At 37.1% G+C, this 19520-nt stretch overlaps 1 protein-coding gene and 1 long non-coding RNA gene across 2 annotated transcripts; one reads left to right on the top strand and one right to left on the bottom strand.

The window, feature by feature from the left end:
• Positions 1–3832: 3832 nt before the first annotated feature.
• Positions 3833–16142, bottom strand: LOC119782878. The gene is made up of 3 exons (XR_005280721.1): positions 15918–16142; positions 7062–7167; positions 3833–4149 (listed from the first exon to the last, which is right to left on the bottom strand). It is a non-coding gene; the product is annotated as an uncharacterized LOC119782878 (long non-coding RNA).
• Positions 7137–18196, top strand: LOC119782877 (visual pigment-like receptor peropsin). Its single transcript, XM_038284060.1, has 6 exons — positions 7137–7381; positions 9728–9933; positions 12128–12227; positions 16232–16336; positions 17235–17458; positions 17541–18196. The coding sequence occupies exons 1-6, from the start codon at positions 7243–7245 to the stop codon at positions 17997–17999; spliced, it is 1233 nt and encodes a 410-aa protein (XP_038139988.1). The 5' UTR covers positions 7137–7242; the 3' UTR covers positions 18000–18196.
• The last annotated feature ends 1324 nt before the right edge of the window (positions 18197–19520 follow it).

Here is a 19520-nt window from a genome sequence, read left to right as displayed (position 1 = left end):
TACCAGTATCGGACGGGGCCCCGATACTGCCCTAAAATGGTGGTATCGGTATCGGCGAGTACCAACAAATAGGGCACCGATACCATTTTGAGAGCCAAGTTTATTCAGCTATTGTCACCCACTCCTGCACTGCAAAAACGATCTAGAAATAAGTAAAAATGTCTTAAATTAAGTGTATTCACCCTTAATTTGAGAAGGTAAATGAGACGATTTGCTAATGGAATGAGTGTTTTTACTCTTAAAATAAGCTAATTAGATAATATGCACTTAAAATAAGACAATACAATTGTGTTTTCTTATTTTAAGTGTAAATTGTCTTGTTCCATTGGCAAAATGTCTCTTTTACCTCCTCAATACAAGAAAAATTAACTTATTTTAAGAAAAAATTACTTATCTAGATTTCGTTTTTTTGCAGTGTGGTAGGCAATAAAAAGTTCTACTGGATTCACTTTGTATTAGATTTTTTCCTGCTTCACAAAGGTAGGCAGCAGCTTGACAAAGCCATGATCGCAATTATTTTACATTATTATGGTATCGGTATCGGCCGATACTGCACAGCCAGGTATCGGGTATCGTATCGGGGCCAAAAAATGGCATTGGCGCAACACTACTAAAGACAAAAACACAGGAAAGGTGAGCCATGCCTCACTAGAAGTCTTAATCTGCTGATTGAATATGTATGAAGGGAGCAGAGCGAATGAAGAAGGTTGGAGCAGAACATTTGATAATGATCCAGATCATGTGCAACTTTTAGCTGTAGATATAAGAAACTATTTGGGACAAAATTTGCTGCTTGGTGGAGGCCTGCGCTCTCAAACCATGCCAGAGTGCAAATGGCATAATTAGCTCATTAGAATATTAAGAGTTCTAATGAGGACCTTTAGGATTAATGGGTCATCATTTGGTCTTTCTGTAGAATAATAAAGCAAAACACATACCAACACACATATCAACACAGAAATGGTTGACTGAAACAAAATCAAAAGTTTTTTAGTCTAGTCTCCAGATCAAAGTCCCATTGAAAGCGTCTAGGTTAAGCATTTCTTGAGAGAAAACAATTAACAATCCTTTTCTGATACCAAATGATTGAAAAACTGACTTTAACATTCTTTCTTTAAAAAAAATTGTCTAAGATTCCCTCTGGAGGAGCTCATGACTATGTTGGTGAACTCCCATAGCTCCAAGTAAACTTAAAATGTATCACAGTCTGACCTCGAAAATGACAAGTGGGCCATTTAGTTCAATAGTCAATGCACCTTTCAGACAAGTAGTCTCTGTGTCTCTTAATTAGTGACGAGGAAGGAGAGAGTATGTGGACATTTTTATAAAAGCAGATCCTGTATTGGTCTTTTGACGTGGTCCGTGTCCTCTGTGAAGAGAGACTTTGTTGCCCTCTGACTGACTTGTAGCTTATAACACATGGTTTTACAGAAGTACATTTGTCTGTCACTTCCATTTAGAAAACAGCAGGCTTTCCTCGACAGCTTTGCTTGAGACAACAATCATCATGAGTTTAAAAATATAGTGGCCCACTGTGAGCACACAGAGCATCCCTAATTAAACAGGACTCGGTTAGGCTAAATTATGGTGTTGTGTATCATTCAATTAACCTTTCCCAACTCTACCTGGTATCACACCAGAAACTTCTATTTCATTGGCATTCATTGTGTGATAGTCAAACACAAAGTATTACATATTCAGAAGAAATGTCAATTTTTTAACCAAAAACATCTGAATTATTCACAACCCCTTTACTCTGGCTTTCTCAAATAAAATCCAGCCCAACCATTTTTCTTCTACAATTCACCGTTTGGTTCATAGAGTCCTTCTGTGTGTAATTTAAACTCATTCTGGACAGATTCATGGGTCTACGAGCGGACTGTATAAAACTGTGATGACAAAGGAACCAAGAAAAAAGGGAAAAAATAAAGATGGGGAGAAGTTTGAAACAGGGTTAGTTTATAAACTAATATCCCAGACATTATGAACCATTTGTAGATTGAAATAATTTGACACAACTGAAAATGTATCAAGGGAAGCCAGTCAGAAAAAGAATAGGCTGCACCCATTTAAATTATTTTAGTGATTGTATTGATACATGTTTGTGGGTTAGGTCACATTTTTATCAACCCAATCTAAGACCCAAAAATGTACCTTAAAAACATGCCCTGGTAGGGTTGTAACTGTCAGTTTTTGTCCAGATTATCTGGATGATTGGTCGGTTTGGCTCGTAGAATTAAACATTTCCTTTCCCATTGTACTAAAAACAGGGGAAAATCATCCAACATGAGACCAATGACTTTTGAGTACAAGTAAGAGGAAAAGGAAAATAGAGATTAAGATCATGAATCATAAGGCAAACCTGTTTCAAAATGTCACATTGTACAGAATGGTGCACATACTTACACAACTATGCTCGAACAAGAACTTTCTTTTTTACTCCTTGCTCAGTGCAGTACTGGAGCAATGCTGCCCGAACACAATCTATTTCAACTGTATAATGTTTTTGTACCCAGTTCCTGGACCAATCACATACCTGACCAGCAAGGTAGATGCACAGCCATAAGAAGTCTCTTTTGCACTCTGCCACAAGCCATCTGCTACACAGGAAACAGAAAATATATCTGTCACAAAGATGTAACTGCTTGTCCTGCAGGAAGAGAACTGAATGTTAGCAGCATCATTTTCATTTAGCAGTAACAGGATGTCTGGTCAAATTGCAAAATGTATGGAGAAAAATAAATGGCTATCCTGAAGAAATAAAACAAAAACCAATGGAAGCGCCAAAAGACCTCAGACTGGAAGTTAATCTTCCAGTGGGCAAATGTAACATACAGCCAGAACTAGGCTGCAAAAAACACCTTAATAATTTAACTTTAGTGATCTCATATTGGACAAATTTACCTCTGCATTTAACCAACCCCATTGGGGAGCAGTGGGCTGCCATCGTGGACGCCCGTTGAGCAATCGGGGCTTATGGATGTTTGAGAAGCAATATCACTTTGCAGAGATAATTCGGGTGAAAATCAAACATTAACATGAGCACATAGCAGGAATATCAAGCTGCTAAGTTTCTAGCTTTTGAGTTCATTACTCATTCATATCCATTAAACTGGTATGTGCTCCACCAGAGGCTGAAGAACATTTTAAGTTATTTGAAGTTAAACTGTTCACTCCTTTTGTTGTAAATACCATACATTATCATAAAAATCAAATATTGGCAAAGATCTCTGTATGCAGATGCTGTCTTAGCTACCCAGCAATGCCAAACAATGACACACACCAGAATCTTTCAATGTTTCTTTCTTAGAACTTTGAAACCCACATATCCCTTTCTTTTACCTTAGATTCATGTACTACCACATGTTTCTCTATTATGTAAAACCCAAATAAATTACACAGAAATCTGAGGTTTAGATTTGATAAATGAAAACCCCAGTTCTCACATGTTTGTGCCAAGCTTCAAAGCCTGACTTGTCAAGAATGGTGTTGTTCTAGTGAACAAGGCCATGCCTTTATACTCTTGTTTTATGTCAGTTGCTGGCAGATGTTTTGTTATTCTTAGCACCTGCTGAATGCAGGGTTTTCACTGACCTTTGACCTCTTCAGTTAACTGCAGCATAACCTCACCAGCAATTGTCCTCAACATGAAGCATACCACTTGATTGCTACCAAACAGTCCAATCTCTTGACTTTCACCATAAGAGGTTTCACTATAGCAGGGTCACGACTTAGCACCCAGCAATGTTGTGCTTGATGTTTTTACAAAAGTCACCACTCTAAACAGCTTAACCAAATGATTAAAAAAAATAGGATTCTGAATGTTTCTTTGTCGCCGTGGCCTGCATACACAGATGGTTGCAGAGCTGAAGCTGTCATGCAGAATCAACTGGTTTAAATGAGCAAAGACGGTGGTTCCTGTTAGCTACTGGACAGGTGACAATTTCAGAGGTTCTATAAAGGGGTTTTATGAGGAGGACGCAGAAGCATTAAGGGATCTGGCAGCAGCCCTTCCCTCCACATCCTGAGGGCCAGTAGAGCTGTGGTAGCCTGATCTGGAAAACAAGTTGTGCACTGTAAGCTGAATGCACATGGAGGGTGGTGGCTCAGGTTCCCTCTTCAGTAGATGTGTTGCCACAGAGCAGCTCACTGTAAAGAGAAGAGTGGAGGAGGGGAGATGTGTTGCAACGATTAGTCTGCAAAAATATTTTAATCAATAAGACAGGACTAGCCTCATTTGGACAAAACTGAAAAAAAATTTGTAGTTCTGTAATTCATATGGTATTGCTTCACACATTTCATCCTTGAATTTCCAGATGCTCTAACTGTGACATCAATGCACATTGAACCTGGTGCAGCATGCACAAGCCTGATCATATCATGCATGAAAGAGAGGTCATGGTAGCAGGATAGAGTCATAGCTTCATATAAATGGAACTGATAAGTGGAAGTCAAAGATCCCACTGGAGAGACGGTCCAGAGATTCTGACTGGTTAAATCGGGGAAGTCCTGAACTAAAGATATTTGATTTCGGTCAGTATGATTTCAAAACAGCATAAAGTTCATACTGAGCAAATTGTCAGGCCCAAAGTCTGTTGAAAACAGATTTCTGTTAAATCAGATTATCGTTGTATCTTGAAGAGAATCTTTTTTTCAATATAGTAGCTATAAATCTGAATTCGGAACTTATCATTTTCCTCTGCTAGAGTATCCAGGTTACTGAAATGTGCACAACCTTATTTTTAGAGTCCAGTAATTTGTTTTAGGATTAGGAAATCCCAGATCTTGATTTATCAATATTTTTCCACTCTTCATTGCAAAGGTTTTTCAAATCTATCAGTGAGGTCACTTCTCGTCCACAATCATCTTCAGGAAAGAAATATAGATCTAGAACTTTCATTTTCTCATGGGAAAACTATTTTCTTGAAGAGAAAAATTTCTCTTTATTCTTGGAATTCCTTTGATACTGAAAACATAAAGAATTGATGTGAAAAATGAAAAATTATTTAAGAAAATTTCATTACCTCAGTCACCTTAAAAAGTTGCAAAAGAAGAAAACTTTCAGCAATCTTCTTTTAAGGCTGGGCCCATTTATTTAACTTGATTTTTGCAACCCTCTGTTTCTTTATATGTTTTTCTAGGTGTAAGATAATGGCACATAAACATAGTGCAAATTTGTGTGGGCTTTTATTTTAATGGTGTAAAGTGGCCAATATTTGTCTGCTTCTGTCTCCTTGAACCCCAGTCGGCCTCAGCGGATGGCCGCTCACACTGAGCCTGGTTCTGCGGGAGGTTTCTTCCTGTTAAAAGATAATTTTCCTCTCCACTGTCGCTACAAGCATTCTTTGTGTGAGGGATTGCTTTCAAATCAGTGGCTGAATCCAAAATCAGCCCGTAAACACTGACCCTAACCATTAACGGAGAAAACAGGTGCAAACAATAGGCCAAGGGACAAAGGGTGAAAGGAATCTGTTAACTGACAAAAGGCTCTGGCTGAGGGAGAAATGAGTATCTGGGATCAACTGGAAAAAAAATCCAAAAAGTAACTAAGAGAACCCCTTCAATAATTCAAAAAGTAATCAACAGAGAAAGCAAAGATATAACCAACAAAAAAACTAAGACATACACAAGAGAAATAAGCTTTTTGTACTTCATAGAAATAGCCTGTTATGTCATTAAGAGATAACACTCGAATTGTATCATTCAGATGTTTTTATGATGTGTCTATAAAAAGCTTTGCTCTACAATAAGGACCAAAGAGTTTTCTTTTTTTTCTTTTCATTTGTTTGTTTTAAGAAAAATACTTTTTTCTATTTAGCCAAGCTAATAAACCAATTGACTTGATGTTTGAGCCACTATGTACCATGAAATTAAAGCTTAGTAAAAACAAAAGACAAACACAATATTTTTAATCTGTCAGTGAAAATATTGCTGTAAAACCTTTTAGCTGCATTTGCTGTTAGGTCAAATCATACATCCAGTCATGCTTTGGTAACCCTTTCCTCCAAAGAAAACCTATGATTTAGGCTTGATCTGAAAATCTCAAATCGGTAAGGAGCCACGGTGGAAGTGCTCCCACGTCACCAGAATAACTCCTATCTGCATAGTGCTGACTGTTAAAAGGACCTAGTACCATAAAGCACTATGCTTCCTGGTGCTGATGCAGTTAGCATAGGAACCTCCTGACATTCCTGTCTGCCACTAGAAGCTATACGGTTGCCCACAGATAAACACAAATTTAACAAAAACACATTATTTAGTGGCATATAACACATGCTAATGTACAAACTTCATGGGTATTGGGGTTTATAATAGAGAACCTCATCATTTGCATAACTTTTGTTTTCTGTTGTTTTTGCAGAAGACTGTTGTCCCAGTTTGACAAACATCATAGATGCATATGTACCCCGTAATAACATCCATAAGGCTGAAGGGTTTCTGGATTTAGCACAGCAGTCCGAAGCTCCTTTTCTATCTTTAGTGGAAAGTGTTCTTGCCTACTATCACATTAAAGTTGAAGGGATAGGAGCTAGGAACAAGAGGTAAGAGCTACAAACTGAGGTATTCGGAAAGAGCCATAATCTACGAAATCCAGCGTGTTTGATCCTATATTTGAAGTTACACCCCTACAAAATCTTTTTCATTAAAATAATTGCTTTTTTAGTCTTAACCTTTTTAAATTTAGGATATCATAGCAATTTGGAAAATATTATATTGCACAAAGGTTTTGATAAAAACTTAAATCAATATATTTCACTAAAAAAGTTAACATAAAGGACATGATTACGATCTGAAATATTATATTGCTATGGGGCCTTCCATGGGATTAGTTCTTTAAAGGAAAAATACTTATGAATACAGAAGAAACAGCAGATCCAGCAAAGAAAGGTTTGGGATTTGGGTAAGATATTTTGCTGTCTTTAAGGTTTGGTTAATCCTGGTACTTTGGCTAATTAAAACTAAATGAAATGACCGTATTAGGCTTATTGGATATATTGCTACTGACAGGATTTCCATCAAAAATCCTTATTTTCTTGGTTGTAGGAAATAAATAGGATTACCTGTGCAGACGCTGGAGCCAGAGAGCAGTCAGGCATTAGGGACGGTGTCTAAGCTGGATTTAAAACCAACTGACCAGTCATCCCCGTCGGTGTAAGACGACAGTGTCTATAGGAAGCAGAGGACAGCAGAGCCGTCTTTAAAGGCAGAAAGGATTCATGTAGAGGCATCAAAGTTCAGGCCATGGAAATAACACTGAAGGGGTTTCCAGTGAAAATAGTGAATATTCCATGGAGGAATAACAACCTCAGCACTCTGCATACAGATCCTCCTCTCTCTGAACAAGGAGAAACTATTGTTGGAATCTACCTGTTAGTGCTGGGTAAGTCAAAGAACACACAAACTTACTTTGCTATTCTTCAAATATTTATGTTCCCATCAAATATCAGGCTATTGCTGAGAATTTGTGGTGAGATAAAATTAAAAGGATTTAAATCCTATACTCATTAGTTCTTCCTGCTCTAAAAGTCTGGACCAAACGAGGGAAAACCTGCAACTCCAAAATTTTTTTTTTCTTCTCATATGATGTTTTTAATTGTTATCTACACTATTATATTAAGGTTAGACTCCTGAGTATACATTTCCAGATATATAACTTTTCAGTAAAAAAAAAAAAAAAATATTGCATTATAATTAGTTTAACAAGCCATTAAAAATTATTCAGGAGGAGGATTTTCCTTTTTGAAAAATTCAAACATACATAAAAAAAACATGATTTTTTTAATTAATAATATTTATTCACATAAATTGATTATAAACACTTATTTATTAGTATTGAAAAAAAGCATACAGTGTTTCATATATTGAGAATAAAATTCATCATTAATCTATGATCTACTTTTAACCATTTACCTTAGAAAAAGGTACAAAATAGTATCAGTAAAGATGCTAACACTAATTCTAATTTACAGCTACCGCTGTAATAGCTGTAATTTATTAGTATCTGAAAAATACTTAAAAAAAATCCATTGCTTAAAGTATTTTCCAATGTGTTGGTAAGAAATCTATGTTTTCTTCAAATGCTAACAGTGTCTTGAATAAAAAGCTCTTTTTAAGAAGCAGACTTTTACTTTCTTGGAACTGCTTCCGTTTCTGGTCTGTTTCTGTTGCTCTAATCTTCATGTATCAGCAGCTTTACTGCTCCTGAATTGGTACCGTCTGTCTCGAGGTCACTCAAAAAGACAAGGGGCTATACAAAGGCTCTATTTGGACTAGATGATGGGCCTAAAAAAAAAAATCCTAGGATTCACGAACACCTCCCAGGTACCAAGAAAAGACAAATACATATATTTGATGCTATAATCTCTAGGCTTTTAAATTTCAGTATTTCCTTGTTGATTCAGGTTTATTTCATTATTGCAGTATCAGTTGATATTTTTAAACAGGGGCCCGGATGGCCCCTGTTTAAAGGGGCCATCAGAGCAGAGAACAGAGCAGGAAAATATCAACTGATATTTTCCTGTTTAAATGTTCCCTTTTGGTGGCTTTGTCTTATATCCCAGTTCGACCTTATTCATGGTAATAGGAGAAACAATATATATGCTCATTTTGCCCCTGCTGCTTCACATTATCTCAAGACTTACTTACATGTGTTTAATTCCCTTTTCCACTGTCCTTCATGATATACACGCTCCTCGGCTGACATAGATCCTTTTGCTGTTTCTGTTTCATTTCTGATATTTCTATCCCCACTTGGGCCCTACTCTAAACCTAGTGACACATTCAGGCACTAAATTCTAGAAATGCACAATAGTATAAAGAGCATATGGCAAATAGGACATTAATTGCAATCAAACTAGAAGAGAATGGTACATTTTTCTGGACAAGCAAGGCATTTCCTGCTGGGTTTATTGATCATGAGATCTTCCCTGAGTTTCTCAATGTCATAGCTTCTTCTAGGAATCATTGTGAGGTGAAGCAAACCTTGGATAGCAAAAAAATAGATGTTGCGCCTAACAGTAAATATTAATATTTTTCATACTACATCCATAAAATTAGACTTCACTATTTAAGGTTTCCAATGTGTCATCATTCTACTGCATTAAAAGATTAAATTTCACCTTCAGAAATTATAATAAAAAGTAGGTGAAATCATTAATTTATTTCAAAGCTTTCCGAATCTCTAAATTATTAGAATCTGACATTTACATAAATTGCTGCATGGCAACGCAGCGTCTACCTCTGTTACCTTGCAGCAAGCAGGCCCTGGGTTCAATCCATTGCCTAGGATCTTTCTGCATGGAGTTTGCATTTTCTCCTTCTGCATGTGTAGGTTCTCTCTGGGTACTCTGACTTCCCCCCACAGTCTAAAAACGATGTTTGTGTCTTTATATCGTCCTGAGATGTGATGTCTGTAAATGTTTGTGTCTCTCATCTGCCGTGACCTGGCGACCTCTCCAGGGGATAAGCCACCTTTCACGCATAGACTGCTGGAGCCATCAGGGCCCCTGGACCATGAAGAAAAAGCAATGGAGAGAGGAATAATTTTTTAAGTAATACTTTGATTTAATATATTGACGGACAAGGTCACAAAAAAGACAAAAAACACTCCACAACTCTTCCACAAATCTTTAATTTTACAGGTTTTCCTAACATGATTTTGGTTGCATTATGGAACTACATTGTAGTCTACATTATAGAATTGTTTTTTTTGTTTTTCTCTTTGCAGGATGGCTATCATGGTTTGGAAACAGTCTGGTGATCTTTGTCCTGTATCGACAGCGGGCCTTACTCCAACCAACAGATTTCTTCACCTTAAACCTTGCCATTTCTGATGCCAGCATCTCAGTGTTTGGCTACTCTAGAGGAATTGTAGAGATATTTAACATCCTAAAAGACGATGGTTTCCTGATCACATGGATCTGGACTTGCCAGGTAGAAGAAAATCGGGAGACAAATGCCAAAATATTTCCGGATTTTTCGTTGTATTCAGAATGCCCTAACTAAATGCCCCCAAAAATTGTATCTTTAGATGTTCTGAGCTGCTGTTAACATTGTGTATATTTTCTATCTTTGTGCAATTCTGATTAATTCAATGCTTTACAAAACAGCAGAGGTTTTGAACGAACATGCGTGTGACTGTGTGCTTGTGTCAATGCAAGGGATTTTTAGCAATAGCCATGTAGGCTAGAGGTTAAATCTGTAATAAGATTAGCATGGCGGAGACCTTTAAATGTGCAGAACTCTTCTAGTAGTAAGTCAGCACCCAAATGGAGAATAATTAGGAGCTTATACTCTGATATTTTTGCATAGTTTTATGATTTCCTCATATTTTTTAGCACTAGGGCAATTTGCTTCCAGAAGATTTAATATCAAAACAGTTTTCTGAGTGTGAGCTGTGAAGTGCACCATTCATCCATGTGTTTTCTTATCCCCTCACGGCCAGAGCTCAAAATTAAATTGTTGTCATTCTTTCGCTTGGAATTCAAGCAGACTATTTTTTTTGCTCGAGGCTATTTCTGGTTGAAACTGCTATATCCATGCAGGAAGGTGAGGGAAAACTCCCTGAAAAATCATACTCAAGCAGGGTGTTGAAAGTTGTAGTCTTCTATCCTTATTTTGCATTATCCATGGGTGGTCTGAGATGGACTGTGGTGATTTTCCAAGTAAATAAAATACTATAGTTTATCCTTAAAACTTTAGAAAGAAAGAGCATGTGAACAAGCAGGTGGAAAGCAGATTAATGCAAGAAGCATGATGTGACAAGAACAAAGCCAAGCCAGATCCATGCGTTGCACCCAAGTGATCTGACTAAAGACTTGCATTGCACCTTAGGACCTTGTTTGGTTAACTTTAAGCCTAACTGGACTCTGCAGTCAAACAGGAGTACTGAAGATTAAGTTCACAGATAATTTCTCTTTTAAATCTTCTTGTGGAAATAAAAGTTTTGCAAGAGAAGAGCTGTGTATTGAAACACAAGGGCATTTGCCATAATTTGTGTGAAACTGTGGTGACTGCAGGTAATTGGATTAGGACAAAGAAAGATCAATCAGCAAAGGACTTTAAATAAGGCGTGTCACCAGGAAGTTACCCAGCAGGGCGTCTGGTGTTGAATACTTGGACCCAACTGAGGCACCGTAACATAATGCCTTCTAAGAAGGCTTATGATTCAGAGATAATCAGTCTGAAACAATGCATAACCCAAACAGATCAGGAAAAATATCTTACACTATTGGCAGGGAATGTGAATGAATGTTGTTTTATTTCAATAATATTGTGATATAATATTGTCTAGCTATCTCCTTTTTAGTAGTTCTCAATTAAATATTCTGCACTTCTAACCTTAATGAGGGATTTACAACATACTCTTCGAAAATACATTTAAAAATGTTGCAAAAATTTTCTTTTTATGGTTCTTTTTTTAGGTTTCTGTTAGTAGCTTTGTGAATTACCATGTAAATAACAGTAATATAGGCACAATTTCCTCCCATCATAAGGTTTGCCTACTTGAATTAGCAATAGGTTAAAGACTGTTTGAGAAGGTCATTTCTTTGGTTTTAGTTATTTTTGTTTACTGTCATTTTTTATTGCTGTTTGTACTTTTTACTAAGTCATATTCTAGCAGTATTCAATTGCATATTCTTTTTAGTTAAGTAATAAAATGCTAATTATGGATCTCAGGGAATTTTTTAACCTGAATGTTGTCAAAATATGGGTGCAATTTAGACTCAGCTCTGCAGCAGCTTAATTTTCTTTAGATGTTCCACTTAGTTTTTGCCATAATGCATGGAAAAAACATTGAAAAAAAAAATGCTGGAAAAATATTAAATAGCATAATTGAAGTTACCATAATTATTTTTGAAATTAGGGGATAGTTCTTTGTCTTTACACGAGACACTGAGATAAGTGACACCAAACAAACTTGATAAACTCGGAGTTCCTTATTTTTGTGAAACAAAATCAAGAAAAATGAAGGTGACAATAAAAACAAAGATATGATTAAATTTGTCAAATGCACGTGCAATGCAGTATGGATGCCTCTAACTTCCAGACTAAAGCATAAAATCAGCTAAAATATGATAATGGAGCCATATAAGATATATTTAATCCTATCTCTGTCTCCTTTCAGGTAGATGGCTTCCTAACCTTGCTCTTTGGCCTCGTGAGCATCAATACATTGACAGTTATCAGCGTCACCAGATACATCAAGGGATGCCATCCAAAAAAAGGTCAGACCAAACTTCTCAGAGTACAATTGTGGAAACACAAAGGAGGCTTCTTACCAGCATGGCTGCCATCCTTCTCATTCCACTGACCTTATCTCACAGAAAAGTGAATTTCTGTTTTCAGCTAGTAAAATAACCACCCTACATCTCCAGGGATTCCATTTATATTTCTCCAGCATGTTATTAGAACAATTTGAGGTGGAATTTACTATTTTTGAGACTAAATCCACTGCAAAGAATGTTCTAATTACATGGAAATGAGGTTGAAAACTGTATCTGATTTGATGGTGTTGGTGGTTGTTTTTAAAACTCTGTGACTGTAAACGGTGCCCATTAGTGGTAAGTGTGGAATATCACCAGTGGCTTTATGTGCAGTAAGGTTGTCATTGAAAACAACTCATTCAGAGTTTACTAGAGCAATTCAAATGATCTAAGGTGCAAATAACCCCTGGGTCTGCATAGTGAGCTTGTGTAAAAGCTACAATTGCTCTGTTTGAGATCTTGAAGGTACACTGCATGGCAAAAGTACTTTTAAGCTCTTGAACCTATCTCTATTTCATCACATTATGACCAAACTTTTTTAACAGTGAAAATGTTTTTCTATTGCTTTTCTTTTTTCTTTTTTTTTAATCAGGGAGAATAATAGTCAGCATTTCCACTTACTATATATGATCCATTTCTGATCTATTTTCAACAAAATAAGTCTCACATTATTATTCTCCTGTACTTTCTAATAAAAGGTTTAGAAATAATGACTTATAGGACTTATAGTTTCAAAGTTATGGACCTATGTTTAGGATCATATTCCAACCTGTAGAAGAGGCAGAGAGATCTTTGCAGCAGTGCAACAATGCCACAAAAGCATCAGCAACTGAGTGGAGCTCTACAATGTTTGACCAGAACATCATGGAGTCCTTTTGGAGACTATAGAGACTTACACACCTTTCGGTTTTTAAAACATTAACCTCTTACACCCTCAGGGGGTATAAATAAATTTCTGCCTGACAAAAACACACAAAAGTAAATCACTTATAGCCTCAGAGCTATTAGATTTAAGAAGAAACTTTTGGTACCTCTGTAAAGGTAAGATGTCATAGAATGGTTTTCTGGTGTCAGCACCATTGTAGCTTTGACCCTGCCTGAAATATTAGGGACAAAATACTAAATATTTTGCATTTTTTTAACCTCGCCAAAATTTTCTTTGAAATAAACATTGCAAAACACTACCAAAATATTATTTATAGCACAAAAAAGTAGTACAGACTTCTAAATCTAAATGTTCTGTAAAAATATACCAAATTTGGACTCAATCAGATGAATCATATTTATTTTAGAATGGTATTAGTGAGAAATTTCTTAGGCGGAGAGGCCATTTTGGCACATTTATCCAGAAATGTCACCAAACTGTGCCAAATGTATTTTTTACATCAATACTGGGGGTTTGTTAAAATTACGAGGTCACGTAGCAGCTGGACCCGCCGGTGGGTCCGTAGGGTTCTAGGGGTTAAAATTTAAAGTACAATGACTGAATGAGGGGGCATGTTATTATTGTTCCTATTTTAGCTAAGTCGGCTGTAAAGTCTTATTTCTTTTGCATCAAATGACAGATTATGTAGGCATGGTCATTTTAGTGGCTCTACATTTTCTTTTTTTTTCTTTTCTAGATAGAAATTTATGAGCAGTTCAGTTCCAATTTGCGTTAAACACACGTTTAAAGGATAGTTATCATGCAAAGTCAACTTTTTTAGCTTAAAAAAACAATACCCAAAGTGAGTATTCTAATTGATCCATGCAAGTCTAAGTAATTTTTTCCCCCCAACTTTTTATTGTCATTACACTGATAGAGAGCAACGAAATTAACTCTCTGCATTTAGCCCATCCCCTTGGGGAGCAGTGGGCTGTCATTCTGTGGTGCCTGGGGAGCAGTGCAGGGTTAAGGGTCTTGCTTTGGGACCAAGAGTGGCAGTCTGTGGGAGTGTGTGGGACTTTAACTCATGAACTCTGGGACCTTAGCTCAATGCTCTAACCACTAGACAACCACTCCCCAATTAAAAGTATCATACTTTTTTTTGAGTATTGTGCCTCCTTAGCTGCAGCAGCATTTACCTGTCCTGAAATGAGTGACCGTTACTATTCTAAGAGCAATGATTATCAGCTTCCTCTAGGAACCATCTACCTTCCCTGATCAGTTAGAAAAACACCCACGTTCGCTGATCAGGCAGCGTTGGTGTAATACAGTGATCATTTCTGCTCAAAGTTTAGGTGAATTGGCTCTTTAAGCACTTCAATAGCTTCTATTTTTCTAGCTAACGTCTAAATGCATTTTTTTGGCTGTGACCCTTTGTTCAGCCTTAGTGAATAATCGCCAGAAGTAGCCTGATACCATGCTGAAGCAGCTCAGGGGCATGAAATGGGTGGACCCATGAGGTGAGAGTCAGGGTCCTTGTGATAGCAAGTGACCTTCTTAAAGATTGGAACATTTGCACCACAAAACAATATTCCATAACAGATAAATATTCTGCAGTACCAAAGGCAATATTTTTACGATATTAAAAGCCAGTAGTTGATTTTGGGAGGCCTAAAAAATATTTTATAGCACCTTCAAGATCAATGCCCCTGATTTATTAGACCTTTCATAATTTTTCTGCATCTTACATTATTTTCAAAATCCCATTATATTTAAACTTTCTGTTCTTTTTCCATTGAAAAAGCTTCCTGGCTGGAAAGTGAAATGTCTTCAAACTTGGAAACAATGTCCAGCGGATTGTTTTTTTACCTTTTCTTTTTTGGAATCGTCCAAATGAACGATTAACATTCTCATGGCTGTTTCACAGATAAATCTTTTTTCTAGTGCCATTCCTATTTCATATGGTAGGCTAACACAAAGTAATAATTAGAGTCCAATAATAGGGCACAAGATCAAGAAGACCAAGATTTGAATCACAGCAAAATAATCAAGATTAATTTGTGGACACCTTTAATGATGGCTTAAAATATGGCATTTAATTAAAAATGAAGGGAACACTACATCTGAAAACCACCAAAGAGGCCAATTGTAACTTGGAAGGAGTTGCAGAAATCCTTAGGTCATGACAAGGAAAGTTTCTGTACCTGAAATTTGGCCTTTTTGGAAAAATAGCAAATGAAAGCAGTGAAAATTCTTAGTTTTTATATGAATACTTGGAAGATGGTGCTATGTTAAAACGAAACCAAAATAAAATTAAACTGCTTGGGGTAAAGAAAAAAAACATCAAACATGTTATTATAAAGAGAAAGAAAATTTTAAATGTAACAGAATCGACCTAAACTCAGGGCAATGGTTCAAGAAAACAATTCTAGAAAAGAAATTTGCAAAAATTAAAGACTCATTCCATTTCATGTGTGTACCTGCAGGAGACATGCATTAAAAGACCTCCAGCTCTATTTGCATCAAAAAAGGTTCCATAACGTATGGTCTCAGAGGAGAATAACAGCCTGAATAATCAAAATAGCCTGTTTTATATCTATTCATAAAATTTAAAATTATATTTTGTTTTGTGTCTGTGAGACAAAATCAAATACACAAAAAATAGACAAAATACACAGACGTTTGTTTTTGTTGATATGCGAATATCAAAAAGTTATATAAATTTTTTTAAATGCTCTTTAACTTAATGTTGAATTATATTTTAGAGTTGCCAAGAAGCAGCTGACCTTTTGTAGTTTCCTCTGAAGCTTTTTTGTGTGTACAATCATTCCGACAGATGTTCTTTTCAGATGCAAACGTTCCGTAAAGGCTGTCAATACAAGAAAGGGCTTCATTGTTCAACAAATGTCAATGAGAGCGCTGAAATTCATAACAAGGAGCAAGAATTTTCCTTCCTTCAAAGCCTCTCACTGTTTCTGTTCTGTGTTTGCCAAAATCCCAACCTTTAACCTTTAAACTGAAATCAATCCCAGAAGAAGGCTTAAATCTGCATAGCTTTGTTTTGAGGTTGTCTTCTGATGTTCTTGTTTATATTTTCCAGCACATTGCATCAGCATCAACACCATCGCAGTGTCGGTACTCTTCATTTGGACCGGTGCGTTGTTCTGGTCCATTGCTCCTCTGCTGGGATGGGGCAGCTACACAGGTTTGTTTAAAGACGTTCTTGTTTTGATATCATTGTGTGGTTTGGGTACCTTGCAGAGGGGAAAGATAAAAAAAATAATCCACACAGAATTGTAAAAAAAAAAAAAAAAAAAAAAAAAAAATTGCAAAGAAGGTGACTGGCTTGTATTGAAAAAAAAACAAACAAAAAAACATTGAAAATTCTTTAGCAAACAATGGTAAGCAGAATGGCCAGATCCATAACCCAAGCCCTCTGGACATTGTTACAGAATACCAACAGAGAACGTTTATAGGGGTCCATTTTATGTCAAATTCAATCAATATTTTGAACAAGAGCCTAAAACCATGGTATATAGCACATTAAGGTAGTTGTTTTTAATCACTTACTGGTTGCATCCGTATCATTATATTGTATTTTGTGTTCTAATGTAATGCTTTGAATTAAGAAGGTAAACCAAAAATATTTCCTCTTATGCGGACAGTTAAATTAATCAAATGTAATGTTTGGTTGGTAAGGTTTTTTATGGATAAATGACACAAAGGATTTTTGAATCTTATGTATAATTTCCTATCTCTGTAAACCTTTTCTTCTCCATTTGTTTGTGGATCGGATGGTTTCTACAAAATATGAAAAAACTAAGATCTGAGATCACACATAAAATAGCACCAAATATCTGCAACTAGTCGCCACCATTAATGGGGAAATATAACTATGCTTTTAATTATCAAACACTCCCAAAATAGGAAGGAACTGATGCATGACTGGTATGAAACAACTAAAATGTTGAAAGGGGAAAATCACTTGTACCCGGGTGTTATATATGCAACTCAATTAAAAACAACACCAAAACCAAAACAGAGTAGAAGTTGATCTACTGTATCATAACACACCCTAACTGTGCCCATCTTCTGTTTCACAGATCGGGGTTATGGCACTTGTGAAGTGGACTGGTCCAAAGCCAATTATTCCACCATCTACAAGTCGTACATAATCTCCATCCTCATCTTTTGCTTTTTCATTCCTGTGATGGTCATGCTCTTCTCCTATATATCTATTATAAAAACCGTAAAAAGCACAAATACAATGTCTGCAGATGGGTTTCTCTCTGCACGACAAAGGAAGATGGAAAGAGATGTCACAAGGGTAGGTCCAGTGTAGAATGATTAAGTCTTGGTGTGCAGAATTTGAAGTAAAACTATTATCTTTTCTTTGTGTGTCACAATAGATTTCTATTGTAATCTGCACTGCTTTCATCATGGCCTGGTCACCATACGCAGTAGTCTCAATGTGGTCTGCCTGGGGTTTCCATGTGCCAAGCACAACCAGCATCGTCACCCGCCTCTTCTCCAAGTCTGCCAGCTTTTACAACCCCCTCATATACTTCGGCATGAGCTCCAGATTCCGCAAAGAGGTCTCAATGCTGTTTCCGTGCACTCCAGAGAGCAGGGAAGTCGTGCATCTGCAACGCTTCAAAAACATCAAACCCAAGGCTGAGAATCTGCCCCAGGCTGCGTTTCTTTCCTCCCAGATACCTGAGACGAAATACTCTGCGGAAGAGCTGAACCATTCCATCCCTGACAGCGACTCAGGGGTCAACAGTCCGTCTGAGACACCTCCTGAGATCTTCCACATCGATGTCCCCTCACACATTGAAACATCTGAGTACTGGTGTGACAAACTCTGAGACTGTTTTTAACCAACTGTAAAATGAGAAGAATGACTGTGTTTTTATATTTCTTCATCTTACCCATATTCATTAACAGATGTACCCATCATTGTAATCTGTTGTGTGCTTATAAATAATTTTTGGGGTTATTATGAATTGTTTAAAGACATTTTTGAAAAGCTGATAACACAAATAAATCTTATCAATATGCAGCATTTAGCTCACTAGTGTCCATCTATCAGGTTATAACACCCAGAGGTTGAAGAAAATAATTGTGATTCAGTAGTAAGTTTGGTGTTTCAATCCAAGCATTGAGGCAAACCTCTAGGTAAGAAATCTGAGTCAAATCTCGAACACAAGTTTTGAAATTCCATGTAAAGCAGTTTGGTTTTATGAAACTAATTACGTGAACCTGGTGGGAACAATAATACTACATAAGAAACTTAAGCATGACTAGAAAAAAAACAAGACAAACACGAATGTGGAAAAATAAGAGTCCAAAAAAGAAAAATCATGACAAGGTTGATTCAATGTGCAATGTGCTGAAAGATTAATGACAACATTTGTATTGCCAATGCCACACAAAAGGGGTATTTGTTCTGTTACTTTGGGAACTCTTAATGCAGGGATTTCATGATTCACCCTTTATGACCACTTTTAAGGGTGGTTTATACTCAGACACCAGGTTGTCTGCATGTGTGAAGGGAATGCAAATGTGCTTTTGAACCTATCGCAGACACTCTGGTGCACCACTCCAAATTGTAGGTGACCACAAACAGTGCTGCAGACAGGAGGCCTCTGATTAATCAAATCTACATCTGCTCTACACTATGCGTATTTCCTGTTTGGTACCTTACCGGCTTGTTGTATTTGTATTTGCGAGGTGCGCAAGAACGCTGGGACCCTTTTTCCACCTGGATCCCCGCTCTTTTTCGCCCTCATGTCCCTCCGTTGTCGCACAAACTTGCCCCCACTTCCTCACCGCCTCTGCCGTATCTAGACCCACAGCTAGTTCATGATTGTCCCTCTTGCATTGTGGTGTGGGATAACATAGCACAGACCTTGCTACAATATTGTAACCTGACTCCGCCAGATGGATTTGCTCCGCATATCCATCTGGAAACCTTCCTTAGAAGTAATTTTGGGAAGGGGCGAAAATACTGGTTAGCTGATTGGCCTATGTTGGTGATAGACGGGCCAAATAAACCAATCAGATCAACGAAGCATATGACGTAACAGAGCGACGACGAAGAGGAGCCAATTGATAGATCAAACTCTTGCCGAAACCAGTCGGGAGAAGAGCAAAAACATCTTTTCCTCTGAAAAAAGCCTCCAGAGCAGTGTTTTGCTCTTCTTTCAGTGAAGAAATACTCTGATAAAACTTGCTCGATAGCCACGCTAACGCTAGTTTCATCGGCTGAAGCCACCATGTTCTTTAGACTCAACTGCGTCACACCTCAACCCGCCTCAAAGCCAACGCTGATTGGACGTTCGTTTGGTGAACGTCTCCAAATTTTCTTCAACGGAGAGTCTCCAGAC

Source organism: Cyprinodon tularosa, unplaced genomic scaffold (assembly GCF_016077235.1).
Source record: "Cyprinodon tularosa strain WSP-4 unplaced genomic scaffold, ASM1607723v1 ctg199, whole genome shotgun sequence".
NCBI classification, from domain to species: Eukaryota; Metazoa; Chordata; class Actinopteri; order Cyprinodontiformes; family Cyprinodontidae; genus Cyprinodon; species Cyprinodon tularosa.
Note: the sequence above shows the minus strand (reverse complement) of the source record. Positions and strands in the feature narration are given on the sequence as shown.

Coding starts and splice junctions, on each gene's coding strand:
- LOC119782877 (XM_038284060.1), top strand. CDS start 7,243: ATGGAAATAACACTGAAGGGGTTTCCAGTGAAAATAGTGAATATTCCA. Junction 12,228..16,231: donor GGGATGCCATCCAAAAAAAG/GTCAGACCAAAC, acceptor TATATTTTCCAG/CACATTGCATCAGCATCAAC. Junction 17,459..17,540: donor TGGAAAGAGATGTCACAAGG/GTAGGTCCAGTG, acceptor GTGTCACAATAG/ATTTCTATTGTAATCTGCAC.